Consider the following 23,198-nt stretch of genomic DNA (forward strand, 5'->3'; position numbering starts at 1 on the left):
CCTGTCTCAAAAAGACAAAAAAAAAAAAAAAAAAAACAAACCAAGTAGTTCTCTGACCTCCACATGTGCACATGCACTCATACACCCAACAAATGTAGTAAAAGATTTTCTAAAATACATAGCAGGACATGGTGGCACATGCCTTTAATCCCAGCACTCTGGAGGGAGTATACTCAATGTGCAATATATAATTGTATGAGAATACCCTGGTGCTGGCATGATGGCTCAGAGGATAGAAGTACTTGCCACCAAGCCTGATGACCTAAGTTGGGTCTGTAGGACCCACATGGTGGAAAGAGAGAACCAGCTCCTGAAAATTGTCTTCTGAGCTCCACACATGCTCTGTGGCACACACACGTGTGCACATGCAAATAAATGTAATTAAAAGCATCTTTATGTAACACAGTACATACCATGTACAATGAATTTACACAATGAAAATTTAAAAATAATTAGAAGAAAAATCCAACTCTGTGATGGTTAGTATTAATCACCACTGAGATAGGATAAAGGCTCACCTAGGACACGAACCTCTGGGTGTGTCTGTGAAAGATTTCTTTTCTTCTTGTTTTTCATGTGGGTATGCGTGCATGTGGAGGCCCAAAGCTGATGTCAGGAATCATCCTCCATTGCCCTCCCACCCTACTCATTGAGGCAGAGTCTTTCAATCAAACCCAGAGCTCACTGATATGGCTAACCTCACTAGCCACCTTGCTCTGGGGATCCTGTCTCCACCTTCCAAGGCTGGAATTGCATGCATGCCACCACACCCACCTGACATTTATATAGATTTCTGGGGGTGCAGTCAGAACTTGAACTCCAGTCCTCACACTTGTACAGCAAGTGGCTTAACTGATGAGCCATTTCCCCGCCCCTGGTGACAGGTTTACGAGATTAACTGAGGAGGGAAGACCCAACCTGAATGTGGGCAGCACCACCCCATGAGCTGGGGTCCTGGACTGAATAAAAAGGAGAAAGCGAGCTGAGCACCAGCATTCATCTCTCTGCTTCCTGACGGTGGATGCCATGTGAGCAGCTGCCTCACACTCCTGCCACCATGCCTTCCCATCATGGTGGACTGTGTCCTCAAACTGTGAGCCAAAATATTTCCTTAATTTGCTGTTGTCAGGTCATTTTGTCATAGCAACAAGTACCATAAAACCACAAGAGATAAAAGTATTGAACATTTTATTAAGTTTTAAAAACTTTACAAGTGACAAAGTAAAAGGCAGGCATGGATTTTCTCAAAGTTGCTAACCTTTCATCGCCTGGTTATTGTGAAGCTGTGAGGGGCTCTGTATGCGTTTTAAAGCTTCATACATTCATACTCTTGGCCCTGGACCAGGAAAACTGTTACCGTCTTCATCCTTCAAGGAAGAACAGACACTGTTAGAGCCCAAGGCTCCCAGCATGGACTAGAACTTGCTTTAAGAAATTCTAGAATTTGTCTCAAGTGACCTTGAGGTCCCTCAGAGGAGCAAAGTATTTAAAGATCATGTAAATTTTTTTTTTTTTAATTCTGGGGCTGGAGAGATGCCTCAGTGGTTAAGAGCACTGACTGCTCTTGCAGAGGACCCGGGTTCAATTCCCAGCACCCACATGGTGGCTACAAACCGTCCTTAACTCTAGCTCCAGGGGAATCCAATGCCCTCTTCTGACTGCTACAGCATTGCACGACACGGGTGCACCTATGTACATGCAGGCAATATACTCATACGCATAAAATAAAAATAATAAATTTTTTAAAATTTTATTTTTATGTGTATGAGTTTCCCCTGCATGTATCTAAGTGCACCCATGTGTGCAATGCCACAGGAAGCCAGAAGAGGGTGTTGGATCCCTTGGAACTGGCATTAAGGATGGTTGTTAGCTGCCATGTGGGTGCTGGGAACTGAACCTGGGTTGTCTGCAAGAGCAGCCAGTGCTTTTAACTGCTGAGTTATCTCTCCAGCCCCAGTGTGCATTCTTAACCTCTGAGCTATCTCTCTAGTCCTAACCTAGGGTGTTTTTTTTTTTATTGTTTTGAGACAGGGTCTCCTGGCCTGGGGCTCACCCATTAAGCTAGGCTGGCTGGCCAGCAAGCCTCAGAGATCACTCACCCAGTGCTGGGATTACAAATCAAGCTGTTTTTATTTGTTTGTTTGTTTAAGACAGGATCTCCCTATAGCCCCAGCTGGCCTGGAACTTGCTATGTAGACCAGGCTGGCCTCCATCTCACAGAGATCCACCTGCCTCTGCCTCCCAAGTGCTGGGATTAGAGACACGAGCCACCACACCCAGCCATGCTGGACATTTTCACATGAGCACTGGAGAATGAACTCAGGTCTTCATGCTTACACCACAAGCACTTTACTGACTGAACCATCTCTCCAAGACCTTAAGACAGGCTCTAAATGGAGTTGTATCTGTGACAAAATATACACAACAAAAGTTTGCTGTAGTTTTTTGAGACAGGATCATGCTATGTAGCCCAGACTGGCCTCTAAATGTCAATTCTCCTGAGTCCTAGGATGCCAGATGTATACTACTGCATCTGGCCAGCTTCATTTTTTTTTTTCTTTTAAGAAAGAGGGTCTCTGAATTTGAGGGCAATCTGGCTGCAACATCTGTCACCCCATTGATTGCCAGGGTTGATTCAGCTGATCTAGCTGGCTAGGCGGGTGTCCCCTTCCTCCCTTAATGTTCCACGTGCATCCCTCCCGAAGCTGTGCACTCGGTCGAAGAGGATGACGTTTCCCGATAGAGGAGGACCGGTCTTCAGTCAAGAGTATACAAGCAGCTGTGTTCCCCTGCTAGAACCTCCAAACAAGCTGTCAAGAAAGAGAGGGTCTCACTCTCATGTAGCCTAGGCTAATCTCAATCTTGCTTTATAGCCAAGGCTGGCCTAAGACTCCTAATCCTCCTGCCTCTTCCTCCCAAATGCTAGGATCACACATGAGGACTGGGTTTAGCTTCATCTTAACAATTTTTTCTTACATTTGGGTCTATATGCACATTCCAAGGCACATGTGGAGGTCAGAGGACAATCTGTGCGAGTCAACTTTCTCCTTCCAGTATGGGGTCCCAAGGATTGAACTTAGATTGTCAGGCATGGCAGCAAAGTGCCCTTACTCACTGACCTGTCTCACTGGCCCAATCTTAATTGCTAGGTAAACCTCACTGGTACTGAGAACATACACATGCTACCTAGCGCTATAATTTTTCATCTTGCAAAACTAAAACACTAACACCCCGCCTTCCACTCTGCTTAAGCCCCGGCACTCACCACTCTCCACATTCTGTCTCTGTGAATTTGATCACTCTTTTGGGACCTCACAGAATTGGAATCACAGAATTTTTGTTCTTTTGTGACTGGCTCTATGTGTATATGTGGTGTGTGTGTGCATGTTTGCGTGTGTGCATATATGTGTAGGTGTTTGTGCACATGTGGAGAGGGCAAGATTGACATAAGGTATCTTCCTCAATCGCTCTCTACCTTATTTTTCTAAGACAGGGTCTCTCACTCAACCTGGCACTCCTTGATTAGGTTACACTGACTGGCGAGTGAGCCCGAGGTCCTCCTGTCTCTGCCTCCTCAGTGCTGGGATTTCAAGTGCTGCTGTGCCCAGCTTTCTACATGGATGCTGGGGATCCAAATCTAGATTCTGATGTTTGTGCAGCAAGCACTTTACCCGACTGAACTATCTCCCTAGCCCTCCCATCCCTGTTTTTCTGAGACAGGGTCTCATGTAGTCCAGGCTGACTGAACTCCTGATCCTCCTGCCTTCACCCACTGAGTTCTGGAATTACAGTTGTGTGCTACCACACCCAGATAAGTGGTGTACTGGCAAAATTCAAATTTATGTATATTTTACCACTCAATAAGTCTTTATAAAACTTTAATGTTATCTGATCCCCATTTCCTGATTCATAGAAAACAGAAACATCTTGTATAACTCATCTCCAAATTCTGTAATTCTAGAAAGAGACAAAATGCAGTCAGGGAAAAAAAGGTTTTCTGAAAGCTAAGCTGGACCTGACTTCATTCTCTGGTGCTCATGTAAAAAAGCTGGGTATGGCTGGGTGTGGTGGCTCATGTCTCTAATCCCAGCACTTGGAGGGAGAGGTAGGTGGATCTCTGTGAGATGGAGGCCAGCCTGGTCTATATAGTGAGTTCCAGGCCAGCTGGGACTACAGAGAGATCCTGTCTTAAACAAACAAACAAAAAAGGTTTGACCTGTAACCCCAGTACTGGGTGAATGAAGACAGGTGGATCTCTGAGGCTTCTGGTCAGACAATACACTGCTTGCGTTCTTGAATAGAAAGTCATTTTTAGTGTTTGGTCCCCTCCCTCTCCATCTCCCTAAAAAGATGCAAGAACGACACAGGTGCACTTATACACATGCAGGCAATACACTCATACACATAGAATAAAAATAACAAAATTTAAAAAATAAAAACAAAGAGGCAAGAAAATTAAAGTTTTAAGCCAAAGGGACGAACTCCCATGAATTTCGACCAGCTTCATGTACATATATGTTTATGTATATATGCATATGTGCATGTGTGCACATGTGTATATGTGCATATGGGCATGCACATGTGTGTTTATGGATGTGTACATGTTTATTATGTGTGCATGTGTGCACATGTGTATGTGTGTAAATGTGTACATGTATTTGAGTGTATGTATGTATGTATGTATGTATGTGTGTTTATGGAGGCCAGAGGTCAACCTTGATTTGTCATTCCTCAGGATCTACCCATAGTGTTTGGTTTTAACATTTATTTGTTGTGTGCATGTGTGTATGCATGTATGTGTGTGCATACATGTATGTGTATGTATGTGGGTGGATGTACACCTAATACACAGTACAAGTGGAGGTCAGAGGACAACTTTCAGGACTTAGCTCTCTGCTTCCACTGTGTGGGTCCCGGGGATCAAACAGGCCATCAGGCTTGGCAGCAAGCTCCTTTACTCACTGAACCATCTCATCAGCCCCTTCACATTGTTACTGGGGTTTCTTTTGAGACAAAGTCTCTCACTGGACTAGAACTTGATGATTTGGCTAGCCTAGCTGACCAGCATGCCCCAGGGATCGCCTCTTTCTGCCTCTCCAGTGCTGGAATTACAAATGTGCACCACCAGGCCTAGCTTTTATACATGGGTTCAAAGTCAGATCTATGTGCTTGTGTAGTAAGCACTTACCACTGAGCCATCTCCCCAATTCACAGACAACCTTCTCAATACTCCAAGGCCACCCATAGGGGAAGCACCCAGCTGAGCTCAAGAAAGGTAGGAGAGAAGCCAGTCTGTCTGGTCACCTGTCTCAAGGCACCCTCACAGGCAAAGTGGTGGCCTGGTGGCCTCCAGGACACAGGGAACTTGTTTTCACTCAAAAGTCACTCACCTCACAGAAATGGTTCTCAATGATCTTCAGAGCTGCCCGGCCAATGTGCTGGTTCTCATGCAGCTGTAAGGCCTCAATTTTATCAAGACCGCCACTTTCTTCTATCAGAACACACAGGCTTTCCTTCTCACTCTGCATGCCTGCCTCCTGGGGGCGGGGCAAAAAACAAAATCAGGAGACCCTGAGTGCCTGGGGAGGTGGAACCTCTGCTGGCCCCCAAGGGAGCTTTCCTCCCTGGAAACAGACCCAGCCCAGTGGGAGGGTCAGAGACACCCACTGGAATAGCAAAACAGCTCCGTTTCATTCATTCAGTATTCACTCATGCATGTGTACATGCATGCATTTGTGAATTCACACATGCATCTGTTCACTCATTCACACAGGAATGCATTCGCATGGATGCATTCACACAGAAATTCACCCATAGATTCATTCATGCATTCATTAAAAGTTTTTTATTGTATATGTGTGTTTTGTCTGCATATATGTTAAGTGCACCAAGCCATCCAATGCAGGTGCTGGGAGCTGAACCTGGGTCCTCTGCCAAGAGCAGCCAGTGTTCCTAACCTGAGCCAGCTCTCCAGCACTCATTTTGGTTTTCCGAGACAGAATGGCATGTAACCCAGGCTGGCCTTGAAGTTGTTATGTAGCCAAGAATGACCTTCCCTCCTGATCCCCTTGCCTCCGCCTCTCAAGTGCTGTGATTACAGATGTGCACCACCATACCCAGCTCATTCATTAAGGGTATTTGTTATTCTCCTCATCTCACCACACACAATGCTTGTTCCTTCAACCCTTTGTCCTTACTGTCCCTTCTGTGGGGAATGCCATTGTCTTATCATGGCCCAGAACAATTCAGGATTTGTACCTTCTAAGCCTGTCCCACACATTTTTCATAACTTAATCCCTGATGGTTCACTGTGTCTTTTTGAAAACCAGAGATAAGAGTGGGGCTTGGTGGTGCATACCTGTGACCCCAGCACTTGGGAGACTGAGACAGGGCGATGAGTATTGCGTGGCATGAATATACTTACATACGTACAGGCAAAGCACTCATGCATAAAATAAAAATAAAGAATTTATCTTTGCTAACTTTTTGCTGTTCTCACAAGTATATTCTTAGTCTCAAAGAGGACACTGTTTAAGTTTATTGTTGTCATTATTAGTGTGTGTGTGTGCGTGCGTGCACATGCACAGGCATGTACATACCATGTATGCGTGTGGAGGTCAGAGGACAGTTTTGGAGAGTCGGTTGTTTCCTTCCACCATGTGGGTTCTGAGATTGAACTCAGGTCATTAGACTTGGTGGCAAGTACCTTTAATGGTCAAGTCATCTTGCTGGCTTTACACTCACTGTTTAGAAGTGCCTAATGGTGCAGTTAGGGAGCTGGCTGAGTAGGTAAAGTGCCTCACAAGCATGAGGACCTGAGTTTGGATCCTCAACACCCACATAAGAAGCCAGGCATGGTAGCACACACTTGTAATCCCAGCACTAGGGAGGCAGAGACTGAACGATCCATGCAGCCCACTGTCCAGCACGATGGGTGAATTCCAGGCTCAGTGAGAAATCTCATCTCAAAACTAAAGTGGACACTCAGTGTGGTAGCACAGACCTTTAATCTCAGCACTTGGGAGGCAGAGGCAGATGTATCTGTGAGGTTTAGGCCAGCCTGGTCTGCATGGTTCCAGTCTGGCTGGAACTACAGAGACTCTCTGTCTCAAAAGAAAAAAAAAACATAAAACAAAATGAAAATTAAAGTGGATAGGACTGGAGAGATGGTTCAGCAGTTAAGAACATGTACTGCTCTCCTAGAGGACCCCAGTTGGGTTGCCAGCACCCATGTCGGTCAGCTCACAACGGCCTGTAACTCCAACTCCAGGGCACTCAATACTTCTGGCCTCTGCAGGTCTCTGTGTATCTCTGCAGATACACACAAGTAAAAATAAATCTTGCTGGGCATGGTGGTACATGCCTTTAATCCTAGTACTCAGGAAGCAGAGGCAGGTAGATCTCTGTAAGATTGAGGCCAGCCTGGTCTACATAGTGAGTTTCAGATCAGCTGGAGCTACAGGGAGACCCTGTCTCAAATAAAATAAATCTTTTTAAAAAATATTTTATTATTTTTATTTTATGTGTATGAGGCTGGGAATTGAACCCGGGTCCTCTGCAAGAGCAGTCAGTGCTCTTAACCGCTGAGCCATCTCTCCAGCCCCTCTTCTTTTTTTTTTTTAAAGTAAGGTATAGAGGGGCCAGTGAGATGGCTCAGTGGGTAAAGGTGCTTGCAGTGAATTCTGACTACCTGAGTTCCATCCCTGGAATCTACATGGTGGAAAATGAGATAGATACCCTGTATCAACCTCTGGTCTCCACATTAATGCACATGTAACCATACATACACATGAACTCATACACATTCATACAACACAGACATAGACACACACAGAGCACTTAGTAGCTGACTTTTGTTTCCAACCTGTGGTGGATGTCTCTGTGTCACACAGGACAAATCTCCTTCCTTCCCAGCCCCTGCATGATCTGGTAGGCTCCCTCTCTGTCCCTGTTCATTTGCAGAGCTTCTCATGCCTCTCTCTTGCAATTCTTTCTGCCTGGAAAAGTTCTTCCCAAGTGTCCACAAGACCCATTCACTTTCAAATCTCTACCCAAGATGCTCCAAGGAAAACATGCCTCCCCCCAGCACTGTGCATATGACAGCCACCACTCCCCACATAGACCAGCTAGTGCCTGTCCCATGCATCAGTAGTGCACAGGCTCCATTAGAACAAGGTCTATTTTCAGCACTGGGAACAGACATTCATTTGAGAAAACAGAGTCCATGGTCTTTTTTTATTTTCCTAGCCTGGGACTAACTGGGTAGCCCAAGTTAGCCTCAAATATGCGGTAGAACCCCAGCTGGTCTCTAATTTGAGATTCTCCTGCTTCTGACTCCTGAGTGCTAGGATTACAGGTGTATGCTGTCAAACTTGGCTTGGGGTCCTTTTCTGAGATATCTCTGTGTTGTCCACAGGATCTGGGAGGAATGGGAGAAATAGAATTCCACTCAAGATTCATTCATTCATTTGTTCATTCAAGACAGGGTCTCATGTGGCTGAGGAAGACCTTGAACTCCTGATCCTCCTGCCTCCACCTCCCGAGTGCCAGGACTTCAAGTGTGAGCTACCATACCTGGTTTATGTTGTGCTGGGGTGGAACCCAGGGCTTTATGCAAGCTAGGCAAGCACTTAAAAATGAGTTACATCCCTAGCCAAAATTGTTGGTTTTTTAAAACATTTTTACTTTATTCTCTCTCCCTCCCCACCCCTGCCCCCCATGCCAGCACATGTGTGGAGGTCAGAGGACAACTTACAGGAGTTAATTCTTTCCTTCTACCATGTGTCCCAGGGATCAAACTCAGGTTGTCAGGCTTGGCAGCAAGCACCTCTTACCTACAAAACCATCTTGGTGGCCCCTACATAGGTTTTAAGAAGCACATTAAGGCCAGGCATGGTAGTGCATGCCTTTAATCCTGACACCTGAGAGGCAGGGGGACTTCTGTGAGTCTGAGCCTAGCCTGGTCTATATAGTGAGTTCCAAGCCAATTGGGGCTTAAAAAGAAAGTACATATGATATATTCAGTTGATGATTACTGTTTACATATCAGCCTATTCAACAGCTCACCTGGAGGAGGAAAGAGATGATGTCCAGGATGATGATAACAATCCTCACATCCAGGGCAGTCAGCAGATTTATCAGTGGCCCTAAGACTCCTGAGTGGACAAGCTGTGACAACTGGTCTATGGAGGCCCCTGTTATGAAGTTAGCCACAGTCCACACGGCCTCTTTCTGGACTTTGAATTCTGCCTGTGGAGACAGAGGCTTGCATTCCTCACATATTCCCCTTTGGGAAATATGGAAAGTAATGTTGACTTGATTCACTTCTAGTTGAGACAGTGCCTCAAGTAAGCCAGGTTGACCCTGAACTCACACTACAGAGCTGAGGATGATCTTGAGCCCCTGATCCTCCTCCTTGTCTTCCCAGTGATGTAATTATAGGTGAACACTGCCTATGTCTGGTTTATGTGGTGCTGGCGATTGGACCTAGGGCTTTGTGCATGCTAGGCAAGCACTCCACTAATTGAGCCACATCCCCAGTTTCACTATATAGCTGAGGCTAGCCTGGGACTCGGTATATAGCCTACGCTGGCCTTCAACTTGTAATCTTCTTCCCGTCATAGCCTCCTGAGCGCTGGGATTACAAGGCCATGCCTGGCCTTGACTTGGTTCACTCCAGGTCAGCTGGTGATAGCTAGGACTGCGTACACAATCTATGTAGAATGTCTTGGCTCCCTGCCTCCAATTATTTTAAAAAATATTTTATTATTTTTATGTGTATGACTGTTTTACCTGCATGTATGTAAGGGTACTTGTGTTGTACAATGCCCAGGGAGGCCAGAAGAGCACACGGAATCCCCTGGAACTAGAGTTATAGATGGTTGTTAACTGCCATGTGGGTGTTGGGAACTGAACTCAGGTCCTCTGCAAGAGCAACCAGTGCTCTTAACCCCTGAGCCATCTCTCCAGTCCAGTTCTTGATAAGAAAAGAACATTTGAGAGAAGCCATGAAGTCAACAGATCGATTCCAACAGGTCTGTTTTTGAGACAGGATCTCTTGTAGTTCAAACTCCTGTGGCTTCAAACTCACTATGTAGCCAAAGATGACCTTGAACTCCTGATTCTCCCACAGGCAAGCACCAGCTGAGAGGGAGGCTCTAAGACCAAGTATACTCAGTTCTCTATGTGGTGATATGGGAAATGAAGCCAACATAAACCAGTCCAGAAGATGTATACAGACTAGGACTTATACTCAGGGCTCTAGATGACAGTGACCTGTGCCTACATTTCAAATCTTTTTGCCTAATAAAACTTTTGGTGGACAAATTATATAGCAGGCACAGAGACATGGTCCAGGGGACCAAGCCAGGCCAAGGTTATAGAGAAAGACCACTAAAATATTGATCCATGCATCCATCTTCTCTGTGAACAGAGGGTACTTGGCTCATTTACTATGGTCCTTTGATTCCTGAGCAGATGAGTTATTCCCATTTTACAGCTGGGGACAATTGCCCTAAGGGTCAAACAAACAAAAACAAAAACCAGGGTTGGAGAGATGGCTCAGCAGTTAAAGAGCATGGACTGCTCTTGCAGAGAACCCAAATTTGGTACCTAACACCCAGACTGGGCAGTTCACAAATGCTTGTAACCCCAGCTCCAGGGAATCTGACGCCTTCTTCTGGGCTCCACAAGTACTGCACGCACGTGCGCGCGCACGCGCACACACACACACACACACACACACAAATAATCCTAAAACAAAACAGAGACCAAACAGGAAAGCCAAGGTACTATAGCACACAGTTACAAGCCTACCTAGCATTTGGGAGGCTGAGTTGGAAGGAGGGTGGGTTTAAGGCCACCTTGAGCTAGTGAGATAGTCTCAAAAACCAGGAAAAACCCCAAATACTTATAGTTCAAAAGACATGGTTTGAGAGGTGTACTGTTTGAATAATAACTGGGTGGTTTTCTTTTTTAAATCTTTTTTGGTATGTGTGTTGGGTGTGTGTGCCTATGAGTTTCATGTGTGGTGGTGCATGTGTGCATGTGTAAGCCAGAGGTCAACATTGGGTGTTGTTCCTCAGGAGTTTTCACTTTATGTTTATTATATTAACTTATTTGTGCCTGAGGGAGATGGGGGATGAGTGCCACAGCACACATGTGGAGGTCAGAGGACAACTTGCAGGAACCATTTCTCTCCTTCCACCATGTGGGATCCAGGAATTGAACTCAGGTCATCAGGCTTGGCACCTCTACCCACTGAGCCATCTTACCAGCCCCTTGTTTGAGACAGTCTCTCACTGAGACCTGGGGATGGCCCATTAGGCTAAGTTGGCTGGTCCAGCAAGCTCCAGGGATCCTCCTGTCTCTGCCTCCCCAGTGCTGGGACAACAAATACGTGGCTTCATGCCCAGCTTCTTACGAGAATGCTGGGGATTGAACTCAGATACCCATGTTTGCATGGCAGGCACCTTACCAACTCTCTCCCCAGCTCTGCCACTTACATTTTTGAGCAGTGCCACCAAAGGAGGCAGCAGGTCACACATGATCAGCTGCTGAATGTGATGGCGGGGTCCTGCAGCCACATTGCTCAGGGCCCAGGCGGCTTCCTTCTGGATAGATGACCTGGGGTGCCTCAGGAGCTGGGGCAGCACTTTCAGCATACCGGCATCAATGGCCAGCTGGGTATGGTAATCCGTCCCTGTGACAACGTTGCCCACTGTGCGGAGAGAAGGTGTCTGGAAGTACAAGGAGAGGGTCTAAGTATTGTAAACCTGTCACAGTACCAGTGAAGCCCATGCTGGGTTCTCTGTCCCCTGAACAGTCCCTGGGCTAAGCAGAGAGATTTCTGGAAGCTTGTAGCAATTATTCGGTCAACACACTCATGACTATTTTTACATAGTTTCAAGGTACTTCTGCTTCTCAAGAGGGTGAGCTCAAGATTGGATGTGGGTAAGGGACACCTTTATCAAGAAATGCTGCCGTCACACTGGAGACTTGGCTCAGCAGTTAAGAGCACGGACTGCTCTTGCAGAGAACCTGGGTTCAATTACAGACACCCACACGGTACTAACAATCACACATAACTCCTGTTCCAGGGGATCTGACACCATCTTCTGGCCTTTGCAGGCATTGCATGCATGGATGCACTTACATACATACAGGCAAAACACTCATACACAGAAAATACATGAATCAAAAACAAAAAAGAAATGCTGTTGTTTTGGGGGCTAGGGAATGTAACCTTGTTGGTAGAGTACTTGTCCAGGATGCATGAAGTCCTGGGTTCCACCCTTAACATTGCATAAGCCAAGCATGGTGGTGCATATGCTTATAATCTTGGTATTCAGGAGGTAGAGGCAGAAGGACCAAAGTCTCAAAGTCAGTCTTAGCTACATAGTGAATTCAAGTCAGCCTGAACTACATGAGACCCTGTCTCAAAAAAAAAAAAAAAAAAAGAAAAAAAAAAAAAAAAAAGCCTTGTCATAGCAACACAAAGGAGGCCAGTACACTGGGCATGGCTCACGCCTTTAATCCCAGCACACAGGAAGTGAGGCAAGTGAATTAGTTGGTAGGCTGGAGAGATGATTCAGTGGTTAAGAGCACTTCCTGAAGACCAGAATTCAGATCCCAGCAGCACCCACATGGCAGCTGACAACTGCCTATAACTCTAGCTCCAGGGCCTCTGACACCTTCTTCTGGCTATCTTGGGCACCCACACATGTGCAGTACTCACACACACAAATAGTAAAAGAAATATTTTTTTTTCTGGTCTTTTTGAGACAGGGTCTCCTTGTAGCCCCAGCAGGCCTGAAATTCACTCTGTAGACCAGGCTGGCCTTGAATGCACAGAGGTCCACCTGTGTCTGCCTCCCAAGTGCTGGAAATAAAGGTGTGCGCCACCACACCTGGCCAAGAAATCGTTTTTAAAAAGCAACAAACAATATTTGGAATTTTATTAATGAACATATCTAAAAAATATTTAAAATAGTTCTAGGCAATAAAAACATACTCTATGCCATTGTTTGTGGTAACGAAGGTCATGACAGAAAATGATGGAAAACCTCTTGGTGCCCAGGAATGAGAAAGGTCCAACGTCAAGGCCTGAGTGCCCAGGACCATGTGTGGAGTCAAAACCTTAACTGGCCATCAAGGGAAGTAGAAAGTCCGTTCGAATCAGTCGTCCCAAGAGGACTCCCCTGTCCCTAGCATAAACACAACACAGAGGCAAAGCCACTGCTGTGCACAACCTGGGACCTCAGGGGAGGAGGCTGTGGGGCATGCAGCCACTCGGAGAAGGCTGAAACTGCTCCCCAACATCGGGAAGCCCTCCATCCTCCAATTTGAACCACCATCAGCCCACCACCAGAGGAGTGTGGAACCATAGCTCACGGTTCTCCCAGGCTTACGGGAAGGGATCACAGCTTCAGGCTCATGGGAACAACCGGAGTTCCTGACTCATGGGAGGGGTCATAATTTCAATTACACTAGTTCCTACTATTTTCCTGTCTCCATCGCTCCGTCCACATGATAATACTTGTATTTAAGAAAGTATTTTGGCTTCTATGCAGCAAACGGAGCCAACAGTTACTTTCTGCCTTGAATCTCTTGCTAGAGGAGCATCAGTATTGGAGAAAACCACTTTTTGCTTTCGCTCAAGGAGACAGATGGACTGAGTGTTTCTTTTCCTTTTTTTTTTTGTCTTTTTGAGGCAGGGTCTTCCTGTAGCTCCAGCTGGCCTGAAACTCATTATATAGACCAGGCTGGCCTTGAACTCACAGAGATCCTCCTGCCTCTGCCTCCCGAGTGCTGGGACTAAAGGCGTGCGCCACCACCCCAGCTTGAGTGTTTTCTTTTTCGTGGTCGAGGATCTGGTTGGCTTTTTGGTGTCTGCTGTTCTCACATCTTCCTTCTTGGTCGGGGACAAACGATAAGACATCTTACTGGAGTCATGTTTTACTCTGACTGAAACATGAAAGTCATTTCCTACTTAAAACTCCTCACCTTCATTGCGCCCCAGGACAGGCCCTTGGGGAGCTTACGGTTGGGTCTGAGGAGCACCAACAGCTCCTCACCCTCTTGCCTCATTGCACAGAGTCGCTGCCATCACTGTCGCACCAGACCCCTGGCTGTACCACCACCATCTTGGCTCCCAACTTATTTTCTTTCCTATGTTCCAAGTCCTGAGTTCAGAATTTTGAGATCAACATAAAAGCATCTAAGGTGAGGAAAACATTTGTCCTGAGTGATTAAGTTCCCACACAGTCCAGCATACTCATGCGGACTCCCTGGAGCTGGCATGCCCCAGGTCCCCTTGTGCATATGTTTGTGGATGTGCATGTGAGTGCAGGTGCCCTCAGAGTTCAGAAGAGGCTGTGGGGAGTCCCTGGAGCTGGAGTTACAAGTGGTTGAGAGTCTCCTGATGTGGATGCTGGGAGTTAAACTCAGGTCCTTCGCAAAAACACTACGAGCACTTAACTGCTGAGCTATCACTCCAGCCCCTTTTGTCACTGTTTTTTCTTTGAGACAGGATCTCCCTGTGTAACCCAAGCTGGTCTTAAATTCTGTAGGGTTTTTTTGTTGTTGTTGTTTTTTCTGTTTCATCTTTGGAGACGAGTTCTCATCCCACACTGGCTTCAAACTCAATAAATAGCCGCGGATGACCCTGAACTTTCTATCCTCCTGCCTCCACCTCCTGAGTGCTGGGGTTATAGGTGTGCATCACCATGCCTGGTTTATGAGATGCTGGGGAAGGAACCCGGGCTTCGTGCATGCTAGGGAAGCACTCTACCAACTAAGCCACACCCCCAGCCCTGGCCTTGAGCGCTGCACCCTCCTTCCTCGGACTCCAGGTGCTAGGGTTTCAGACGTGTGCCGCCACACCCAGGTTCACAGCAACCCTACCTGGGGGAAATGCAGGCTGCCTGTGACCCCTGTTATGGACTTGTGCTCACACTGGCTCTGTGCTTCTGTTGTGTATTTAACTGGAGCTAATAAGATCCCAATGGCGTTTCTCAATGGATCCATGAGCCCCTCACAGTCGCTCTGAAGGTCCCTGGAATGGCTCTAGGGTGCAGCTGAAGGCAGTAAGCATCCTAGGACGTCTGACTGTAGATTTGTCTGTCTTTGTCCCCAGTGAAGGCTACCAAGTGTTCTAGAGTTTTCACACCTCATCCAGCTAATCACCTGCCACTCAAGGGAAAGGAGGGAGCATCTCTACAGAGTCCTCAAGGCACAGATAACACCAATTGGGCCTCAGAACTTCTTTTAAAAGTTACTTTAATCCCAGCACTTGAGAGGCAGGGGCAGGTGGCGCTCTATAAGATGGAGGCCAGCCTGGTCTACATAGCAAGTTCTAGGCCAGCTGGGTTTATAGGGAAACCCTGTTTCAAAAAAACAAAACAAAACAAACAAAACAAAAGCAAAAGAAAAAGTTACTTTCTTAGGACTGGAGAGATGGCTCAGCAGTTAAGAGCACTGGCTGCTATTGCAGAGGACCAAGGTTCGGTTCTCAGCACCCACATGACAGCTAACAATCTGCAACTCCAGTTCCAGGGGATCTGACGCCCTCACCTGGCCTCCATGGGCACTGGTGCACTTATGTACATGCGGGAAGAAAACAAAATCATACATATAAAATACAAACAAAACTTTTTTAAAAATTAAGAACCCACAACAAAACTGCAAAATTAATTCAAACATTACGATGCGCTCTATACATATACACAAACCATGTATACACACGCACGCGCGCACACACGCACACACACCAGTATAAGCCAACTTGTTTAAGTCAAAATCCACAAATCCCTGGGAGAGATGGTTATAATACATCCTTGGGTGGAAGGATTATATGCAAATCCTACTCACTTCTTCTCCATATGTTTCTAGTTCGCAGATGGAGAGAAAAGTAAGTTCTTTAACACCCCCTAGGATCTAAGATCAAAGCAGATTCAAATGTTTGGCTAGAAAGTGGAAAAGAGGGACTGGAGAGATGGCTCAGCGGTTAAGAACACTGGTTGTTCTTGCAGAAGACCTGGTTTTGAATCCCAGCACCCACATGACAGCTAACAACTGTCCGTAACTCCAGTTCGAGGGGATCCAACAGCCTCTTCTGTCCTCTGCAGGCATTGCACGACACAGGAGCACTTACCTATATGCAGGCATAACACTCATACACATAAAATAAAAATAATAAAGTAAAATAAATAAATAAAAGAAAGTGGCAAAGAACAGATGGCAAGGTGGGTTCCACGTAAGAATTACAACAGAAGGGGAAGACCTAGAGTGACCCAGAGAAGAGTCTGGTAAGGCTGATCTGACTCATAGACTCTAATCTGCTCTGTTTTGTTTTTTGAGACATGCCTCATGTAGCCCAGGTTGGCCTTGAACTATGTAGCTAGAGAATTTCTAATCCTCCTGCCTCTGACTCCCAAGTGCTGAGATTACAGGTGTGCACCACCATGTCCAGTTTATGCAGTGCTGGGGATGGAACCCAGGGCTTCATGCATGCTAGGCAAGCGCTCTAGTAACTGAGGTATATTCCCAGACCCACAGTCTCTAACGTGAAAGTTCTTACAACAGGGGTAAGATCTGGAATATTTACCAGGATATTGAGTTCTGAGCTGGTCATGAGTTCTACCAGCCTGGGCAAGACCCCGGTGTCCACCACTTGGCTGGTGTGCTTGTCACAGCCCTCGGTGAGGTAAGACAGGGCCCAGCAGGTGTCGGAGAGGATCTCACTGTCATGATGACTCAGGAGATGGATGAGGGCAGGCAGCATCTGCCTCACCGCCTCCTTGCAAGGGTACGGGTTCTTGTTCCGGCACAGATTAGACAGGGTCCATGTGATGATCCGCAGAAACGTGATCTGTGATGAGGTGCAGAAGAGACAACATGTGAACATGACGTGCCCTTCCCATCCCTGAGCAATGCTATTGACCAGCATGGACCAGAGTTTTTGAGCTTCAAAGAACTCTTCTCAGGCAACAATATACATCAGGAACAGAAATGAGGAGCTCTATATTTCATATTTAAATGCTCCTGGGAGATTTGTGTTCTTCACAAGTTCTTTCCCTACTCAGTGGATGACTTATTTTATAAAAAGATTTTATTTTTTATTTATTTTTATTTATGTGTATACATGTTTTGCTTGCATGTTTGTAAAGGCACCACATGTGTGCAATACCTGCAGAGGCCAGAAGAGAGCATCTGAACCCCCTGGAGTTGGAGTTACAGGAAGCTGTTAGCCACCATGTGGGTGCTGAGAACAGAACTCTGGGCCTCTGTAAAAGCAGCAAGCACTCTTAACTGCTGAACCATCTAGCCAACCTAACCCCCCCCCCACTACCACCAGAGCTCCACACATGCTAGGCAAGCCCTCTAGTAACTGAGCTACATCCACAGACCCTCGGGCTCTAACATGAAGGTCCTTGCAACATGGGTACCATCTGGGATATTTACCAAAGTTTGAGTCCTGAGCTGGTCATTAGTTCTAGTGGCCTGGGTTGGACCCCTGTGTTTACGCATTGCAGCCTTTGGTGAGGAAGGACAGGGCCCAGGAGATGTAAATTTTTAAAAGTGTTATGATGTATGTATGTGTGTGTGCATACAGGCTTGCCTGTGCCACCACACACATGTGGAGATCAAAGGACAACCTCGGGTATCGGTGCTCACCTTCCACTTTAGATAGGGCCTCTTTGTGGTGCACTGTTGGGTACACTGGTCTTGCTGGCTAGTGAACTTCCAGGAGCTCTCCCATCTCTGCCTCCTCTCTCCCCTTAGGAGTACTGGGATTACAGGCATGCACTACTGCACCTGGCTTTGCATGACTTCTGGGAATCTGAACTTGCCTGGGTTCTCACACTTTCATAACAAGCACTTTAACCACTGAGCCATCTCCCCAGCCCCTGATTTCATGTTTTTGTTGACAAAAGAGATCAAGCAGTTGCATGGAGGCACACACCTGTGAACCCAGCCACAGCAGAGGCAGGGGGATTCCTAGTTTGAGGCCAGTCTGGGATACATAATGAGTTCAAGCCAACCTGGCTACATGAGAGTTTTTCTCTAAACAAAACAAAACAGAGGAATTACTTGGTTTGTCTTGTCAGTCTATAACTACCAGCCTGTCTTAGTCAGAATTTTTAATTTGTATTTATTTATTTGGTGTTGCACTGAGACTGAACCTGGGCCTTTGTGTATACAAGGCAAGCATGCTACCACTAAGCACCAATCCTCATTTGTTTTACATTTTATTTGGAGATAGGGTGTCACTAAGTTATTTAGGCAGGCATTGAACTTGAGATCCTCCTGCCTCAACCTCCCAAGTATCTGGGACTGCAAGGATTTGAACTCAGGTCCTCTACTGGGCCTGACCAGTCGCCTTCCACCTGCTCCCAGCATTCTTGTTCTTTTCTTTCTCCTTTTTTTTTTTTTTAAAGACAGGGAGGGTCTCACTATGTAGCCCCAGCTGCCATAAAACTCGCTATGCAGACCAGGCTGGCCTTGAACCCAGAGATCTGCCTGCTTCTGCCTCCTGAATGCTGGGGCTAAAGACCTGCACCACCACACATGGCCCTGTTTCTTCTTTGAGACAAGGTTTCACTATGCAGCTCAAGCTGACTTCAAACATTTTTATGTGATTTGTGTGCGCACTTGTGTGTGTGCACAAATGCACGCACAGTATGCATATATCCTTGTCTGTGCACGCGCACATGTGTGTGTGCACGCACATGTGTGTGTATATGCGTGTGCACGCAGTATGCACATGTCCTTGTCTGTGCAGTGCTTGCACACACCACGGTGTGCTGTAGGAGTCAGTTCGCTCCTTCCACCATGTGGATCCTGGGGATTGAGCTCAAGTCAACAGACTTGACCTTCTGAGCCATTTTGTCAGCCTTGACTTCAGATTCTTGATGATCATTCTGCCTCCACCTCCCCAGTGCTGGGATTACAGGCATGAATCACCATAAGCCCAGACAGATTTCTGATCTTCTATTCAAAGATCACTCTTGCCCTTTCTCTGGGTCTCATTTTCTCTCCAAAATTCAGCCCCCTTGGCCTGTGAGCAGACTCGGCAGGTAAAGATGCTTGCCACCAAGCCTGACAACCTGAATTTGAATTCAATCCCCAGGATCCTCATGGTGGAAGGAGAGAACTGACACCTGTGAGTTGTGCTCTGGCTTTCACATTCTCACTGTAGCACACATCCACATACGCATACATAGACACATGATAAACAAATAAATATAACTGTCAAAAAATTTGGTCCCTAGGATCACTTTGGCCAGTGTGGGAAGAGTCTGACTCCCACCATCTAATCTTTCCTTCACAACTTTTCAGCCACTACCCCACTTTTATTATCCACAGTAGGAGCCTTTGTTTTTGGTTATTTTTAAAAATCTTTTAAAAACTTATTTTTGTTTTATGTTTATGAATGCTTTGCCAGCATGTATCTAAGTGTATGATATGTGTGCAATGCTCACAGAAGCCAGAAGAGGGTGTTGGATCCCCTGGAACTGGAGTCACAGATGGTTGTTAGCCCCCATGTGAGCACTAGGAACTGAACACAGGTTCTCTGCAAGAGCAACCAGTGTTCTTAACCACTGAGCCATCTCTTCAGCTCCGGTTTTTATTTTTTAAATAAGACAGTCTCCATATGTAGTTCCAGGCTGACCACAAATTCCCTCTATAGCCCAAGCTAGCCTTGAACTCTTAGTCCTCCTTCCTCAGCCTCCTGAGTACTGGGATTACAGGTATGTGCAACCGTGAAGAGCTTTCTACCTGACTTCTGGATTTGGAGACTCCAGGACTTGGTCCCACGGCCCTATCCCCACTCTAGGTCAGGGGTTGGTAATGTTTTCTGTAAATGGTCATCTAGTGACACTTTTCAGGCTCTTGTCTCATGTGGTTCTATTGTGAGCACTCAAATGTGTCTCTTGGGCTGGATATGTGGATCAGCCGTAGGGTGCTTGCCTAGCATGCGTGAAGCCCTGGATTCCGTCCCCAGCACCACATAAACCTGGATAGGGGTGCCTCCTTGTGATCCTAGCCCTGGGGACATGGAGGTAGGAGGGTCAGAAATTCAAGGTCAACTTTGACTACACAGTGAGTTCTGCCTGGACCATTTGAAATCCCATCTCAAAAAAATAAAATAGGAGTTGGAGAGGTGACTGAGTGGTTAAGAGCACTTGCTACTCTTCCAGAGGATCTGGGTTTGGTTCCCAGCACCCATATTAGGCAACTCACAACCACCTGTAACTCCAGCTCCAGGGGATACAATGCCCTTTTCTGGCCTCCACAGGCACTGCACTCATATGGTGCGGTGCACGTGCTTGCGCGCGCGCGCGCACACACACACACACACACACACACACACACACACACACACAGGCCAACAAGATGATTCAGCAGGTAAAGGCACTTACTGCTAAGTATGAAAACTTGACTTCAACCCACATAGTGGAAGGAGAAAACTGATGCCTGCAAGTTGTCCTCTGACTCCACACATGCACAAGTAAGTACCACAGGCATATACACATGAACACACAGAATAAATAAGTAAAATGTAATACATTAAAAGAGAGAGACTGGAGAAATGGCTCAGTGGTTAAGAACACTGGCTGCTCTTGCAGAGAACCTGGCTTCAGTTCCCAGCATCCACTTGGTGGCTAACAACTGCCTGTAACTCCAATTCCAGGGGATTCTACGCCCTCTTCTGACCTTCATGGGCATTGCATGCATGGGTGCACTTACAGGCAGGCAAAACACTCATACATGTAAAATATAAGTGAATAAATACTTATACTCACTGATATATTTGAGGATATAAAGGTCAGCAGATGGGGGATAGCTTTGTTGGAGATGATGATGTCTCTGAATTCTGGGCCATCACCTACAAACAGAACAGAAAATGACATGCAGACAGAGAAAGATCTGGCATGGCGATACACGCAGGATGTAATCCCCATTCTCAGTAGGCCAAGAAAGGAGGATCAGGAGTTCAAGACCAGCCAGGCATGATGACACACACCTTTAGTCCCAGCACTCAGGAGGCAGAGGCAGATGGATCTCTGTGAGATTGCGGCCAGCCTGGTCTACATAGTGAGTTCCAGGTCAGCTGGGACTACAGGGAGACCCTATCTCAAAAAACAAAACCAGAGTTCAAGGGAAGTCTGAGCTACATAGTCAGGCCTGTGTCAATTCCCTCTCCCACCAAAAAAGATAAGGAGAATCCTGGATTGGGTGCCTAATTTTAAAAGCTTATGCATAATGCGGCTCAGTGGTTAAGAGTTGTTGCAGAGGATCTGAATTCAGTTCCCCATACCCATGTTGGGCGACTTACAACTCCAGCTCCAGAGGATCTGATGCTGTCTTCTGGCTTTTCAGACACCTGCACTCACATGCATATGCCCTCCCCCACACACACTTTAAAAAAATCCTTAAGGGGGGAGCTGGAGAGATGGCTCAGCAGTCAAGGCACTGGCTGCTCTTGCAGAGGATCCGGGTTCGATTCCCAGCACCCACATGGCAGCTACAAACTGTCCTTAACTCCAGTTCCAGGAGAATCCGAAGCCCTCTTCTGACCGGCCTGGGACTCAGATATCAATTCACCTTTGCCTCCTGAATGTTGGTGTTAAAATCATGAACTACCTTGCCCAGTTATCTTTCAATTTTTAATTTATTTTTATTTTGTGTGTATGAGTGTTTTGCCTGTATGTATGTAAGTGCACTGTGTGTGCAATGCCTGCAAAGGCCAGAAAAGGGTGTCAGATTCCCTGGAACTGGAATTAAGGATGGATGTTTACCACCATGGGTGCTGGAAACTGAACCCAGGTCCTCTGCAGGAGCAGTCAGTACTCTTAACCACTGAGCCATCTCTCCAGCCCCAACCACATCTTTTTTAAAAGTTGAACCTGATTATATAGATGAGACTGGTCTCAAACTCACTATGCAGCCTGGGATGATCTCAAACTCATGATTGCCCTGCCTCAGCATGGCCCAGCCCTTATATCAATTTTCTTTACATTATTTGTGTGCATGTGTATGCATGTGTAGACACGTGCCACAGCATGTATGTGGAAGTCAGAGGTCAATTTGCAAGAGTCAGTTCTCTCCTTTTACATGGGGGTCCCAGGGATTGAACTCGGGCCATCAGGCTTGGTGGCCAGTTCCTTTACCCACTGAGCCATCTTGCCGGCCTTAATACAGAGCCAAGATGAACTTGAACTCCTTATCCTCCTGTCACCAGCTCCTGAGTGCTGGGATTACGGGTATGTGCCACCATGCTCAGGTTTATACAGTACTGGGGCTCAAACCCAGTGCCTCCTGCAGCTAAACAAACCCTCTGTCACCTAGGCTGCATCCCTACCCTAGTATATGAACTTTCCATCCTTGAAGTCTTGCTTTCTGTTTTTAGTCACCCAGGCAAAGCCCAAGTCTTGAATACTGTTTGGTCCTGTCTGTATCTTACTGAATGAAGGGGAACCAGCAACAACATCCTGAAATCAATGCACTCCTTCAGCAATCATCGGCAAGCATCTCTAAAGCACTTGTTTTATATTCTCTTGGCTAATTCCAGGCTCCAAAGTCCTTGGAGAGCTAATCACATTTGGCTTTGTGCTGACTCAGGCTTGGCAGGTTGAGGCTTCTCTGAACTTGAACTTGCTAATATTTGCCTGGTTTTAATTTGTCAGATTCCTGTGGGGCCTAGCTGAGGTTTTGGGTTTTTTGTTTTGTTTTGGTTTTTTTTTTTTATTTACTTCAGCCAAATATCTGAGGCCTTGTAACACTTTAGCACTAACTCCTGCCCTTTGTTTCCCTAGACCACACAGGGAATAAAGTACCCAGCCCCTGATCCGCACAGCACATCTCAGAATTACATTTTCACAAAGACTCTTCTCACCCAAGCTAAGGAAACTTTTATTATTTCTATCACCTTAGTAACTCTCACAGACAGTAGAATACCTCTAGGATCCTGGATTATGTAAGAACCTAGTGTAAGATGACACTGCCAAGTCCCAAAGACTTTTTGTTTTGTCTTTTGAGACACGTTCTCATGAAACCCAGGCTGCTCTCAAACTTGCTACATAGCCAAGGATAATTGACTTTCTGATCCTTCTGCCCCTACCTCCCGGGTGCTGAGATTATAGACAGGTACCAACATGCCTGCCTTATAGTGGTGCTGGGGCTGGACCCAG

At 46.4% G+C, this 23,198-nt stretch overlaps 1 protein-coding gene across 1 annotated transcript in view; it reads right to left on the bottom strand.

The window, feature by feature from the left end:
- Nucleotides 1-1,288: 1,288 nt before the first annotated feature.
- Kpna7 (karyopherin subunit alpha 7) overlaps nucleotides 1,289-23,198 on the bottom strand; it is a 28,148-nt gene continuing 6,238 nt past the window's right edge. Inside the window, exons 5-10 of the mRNA XM_008824034.2 lie at nucleotides 20,811-20,893; nucleotides 16,607-16,870; nucleotides 11,505-11,738; nucleotides 9,067-9,249; nucleotides 5,391-5,537; nucleotides 1,289-1,367 (exon numbers count right to left, since the gene is read on the bottom strand). Coding sequence (XP_008822256.1) covers nucleotides 1,323-1,367; nucleotides 5,391-5,537; nucleotides 9,067-9,249; nucleotides 11,505-11,738; nucleotides 16,607-16,870; nucleotides 20,811-20,893 — 956 coding nt within the window. The 3' untranslated portion in view covers nucleotides 1,289-1,322. The remainder of the gene's footprint in view (nucleotides 1,368-5,390; nucleotides 5,538-9,066; nucleotides 9,250-11,504; nucleotides 11,739-16,606; nucleotides 16,871-20,810; nucleotides 20,894-23,198) is intronic.

This window comes from Nannospalax galili, unplaced genomic scaffold (genome assembly GCF_000622305.1).
Source record: "Nannospalax galili isolate Female #2095 unplaced genomic scaffold, S.galili_v1.0 scaffold809, whole genome shotgun sequence".
Lineage (NCBI taxonomy): Eukaryota > Metazoa > Chordata > Mammalia > Rodentia > Spalacidae > Nannospalax > Nannospalax galili.